This window comes from Beauveria bassiana (genome assembly GCF_000280675.1).
Source record: "Beauveria bassiana ARSEF 2860 unplaced genomic scaffold BBA_S00101, whole genome shotgun sequence".
Classification (NCBI taxonomy): domain Eukaryota; kingdom Fungi; phylum Ascomycota; class Sordariomycetes; order Hypocreales; family Cordycipitaceae; genus Beauveria; species Beauveria bassiana.
The window spans coordinates 18,673-21,232 of NW_007930936.1; the positions used below are offsets into that span (position 1 = coordinate 18,673).

At 52.6% G+C, this 2,560-nt stretch overlaps 1 protein-coding gene across 1 annotated transcript; it reads right to left on the minus strand.

Moving 5' to 3' along the window:
• Positions 1 to 965: 965 nt before the first annotated feature.
• On the minus strand, positions 966 to 2,174 carry BBA_10222 (ankyrin repeat domain protein; the record flags this gene model as incomplete). The annotated part of the gene is made up of 1 exon (XM_008605319.1): positions 966 to 2,174. One exon carries the CDS (start codon positions 2,172 to 2,174, stop codon positions 966 to 968), a length of 1,209 nt encoding a protein of 402 aa, XP_008603541.1.
• Positions 2,175 to 2,560: the final 386 nt, after the last annotated feature.

Consider the following 2,560-nt stretch of genomic DNA (forward strand, 5'->3'; position numbering starts at 1 on the left):
AGGGAAGAATGTCCTCTCCCCGGCATAGTAACGTAGCTCGTCGGCGGGAGAGAGACATCTGCCGCCAAGCACTTTCGCAGCACATCGGTAAGTCCACGTTCGCTCTATTCGACGGCAGGATGCTGACCACGAGTTGCCGAGCGATTGGGCATTATAGTAAGCCCTTCCGAGGTGCGGCTGAGCCCTCGAGCTCAGGATGGGTATGGCTGGAAGCCCTGCCCTGGGCATGAGAATACATTCTCGCTCCTATTCGCCAAGAACCTGAGCGACCACTCGATCAGCACGTATCGTCTTCTCTCGCGACAGGTAGGCAATACCTTCGAAGCTGTTCCCGCAGACGTGGGTGCTGAACCCACCGATCACATACCTCTGGTAAGTGGACGTCTTGTGGTGCAACGAATATCGACGCTGACCGTTCTTATGATCGAGAGGCCATCAATAGGATTTTCTGCTCAGATTAGCCGACTTCAGCAAGAGAATGAACTTCTTTCGGGACATATCCGGGAGCTGTCTGATGCCTTAGAGAATGAGGTCGATTGTAAGCTTCGTGTCGAGAAAGAGAAGGAACAACTGTATAAACATCTGCAAGCCGCCGAGGATAAAACAAAGGAACTTGTGGGGAAAGCGCGAGCTTATCAAGCACCGCTATTAAAATGCTTCGAAGAGCTAGACCGGACAGCGCCCATCCTAGCCGAGCTTCGTCGGATTGCAATGGAAGGCGTGGCGCCGGACTGATATGAAAGAGCCGCTACGAGGGTGTCTAAACGTTTCTAACGAGCGGTGCGAATGTCGACATGGCAAGCTCCGAAGGCAAAACAGCACTTTCTCATGCGACAAGGAAATTATTTCGTGTCTTCTACCAACACGCGGGGCAGATCAGGCCCTCCAGCACATGAACTAGACGGTTTTTAAGTGGTACATAATGTAGAGACATGTCCGTTTAAATAGCTAAAACTCATTCTAAGCTAGTCAATGATGATAGGATTTCTCTTATTCTGCCCCTGACCCTCGTGGTTACTCCCGTCTCGCTTCCGTTTAACACCTTGTGCTACATTCCAAGACTTAAAAAGTCTTACAGTCGAAAAATGACCCTGAGAGCGCGCATACCATTCGGGAGTGCGTTTCCTCCGGTCCTCGAAGTTAGGGCTTTGATACTTTAGCAATAGCTCAACGGTCTCAACGTGACCATAGTACGCTGCGAGAACCAACGACTGTTCTCGTTGCTGCCGATTCGCATAGGGAAGGAGCTCATTAACTAGTCCTGCATGCCCACGTGCTGCGGCACAGGAGCAGATATGAAGTAAAGTTGGCCAGGAGTCAAGGGTGAGAAACTTTGAGGTGAATCTCTCTCCAAGATGCTTGCTTGCCTGCTCAATGTATGAGCGCTGGGCGCGGATGCCGTGTGCGTACATAACCTCAATGGCGTCGAATTTGCCAGCTGTGAAAGCGATCTCGAGGGCTGTTTGACCGTCTGCGTCCAGGACATCGGGAGAGATTCGCCCATCATCGAGCAACATCTCCACTACCGACGCCGATCCGTGTCTAGCAGCGACGTGTAATGCTGTTCGGCCGAGAGGGTCCGTCATGCTGAGATCAATACCACTTGACGTGATTAAAAGCTTGAAGATTTCCTCGTTTCCAGATTCGCAGGCTAGGAAAACAGGTCGACCGTAGTCTGTGTGTCGAACGCCGTTGGGTTCAATGTCGTCGCATTCGAGAAGCTTGCGCACCACATTTGTTTGGTCGTTGCAAACTGCCAGGGTGAGAGGCCTCCGCGAGTGGCGCCCGTTTCGCATGTTCACATGAGGGCCACCAATTTCAATTAGTGCCAGAGCAATACTCTCATGATCTGCTTCAATCGCACGAAGAAGTGCTGTATCACCATCGCAGTCTCGAGCGTCAGTCCTAAAGCCTTCGTAGGCTTGTAAGAGTCGAATCTGTCGCATATCCCCTCGCTTAGCAAGGTGAGGCAGACAAGACGTCCCAGATCGCTGCACATTGCGACGTAGGAGATACTGCTGAAGTAGCCGAGACATTGAGCGATTCGTACGGCTTAAGTAGCTTACTTGGCGCTCCGAGAGGTAGTCGCAGACTCCCAGCCATAGCTCAGGCGGAAGCCAGCAGGTCTTTTTCGGCCGCTCGGCCGAGCTCTGTCGTAGTGGTTGTTGATTCATCTAGTAGGCAAGCGCTGGTCAAGCAGGAAGGGGATGAGTTTCCGAGGATGAAAGGAGAAAAAAGCACTCGATCCTGCGGATGGGAGGAGGCTCTTTATATATTTCCGGGTCGGGCTAAGGCTATCAAGTAAGCAGCCTATAACTCCTGCGAAGTTATGCCGTACTGTCCTGCCAGGCGTCCAGCTCTGCCGTGCAGGAACGCCCCCTAGGTGTGACGTGGTGTATGAGAGCCTTGGGGATATCCATGTCCAGGCACTGTGTAATAACTACCGCTTTAGATAGGGGAATCCGGTGAGGTCCTCCGAATACTGCTCGAAGTTGGCAGCGAGCGCCGGTCTGTTCCCTGACTATGGAAGCGCATCGGGCCCGCGGAAAGTGAGCGGACC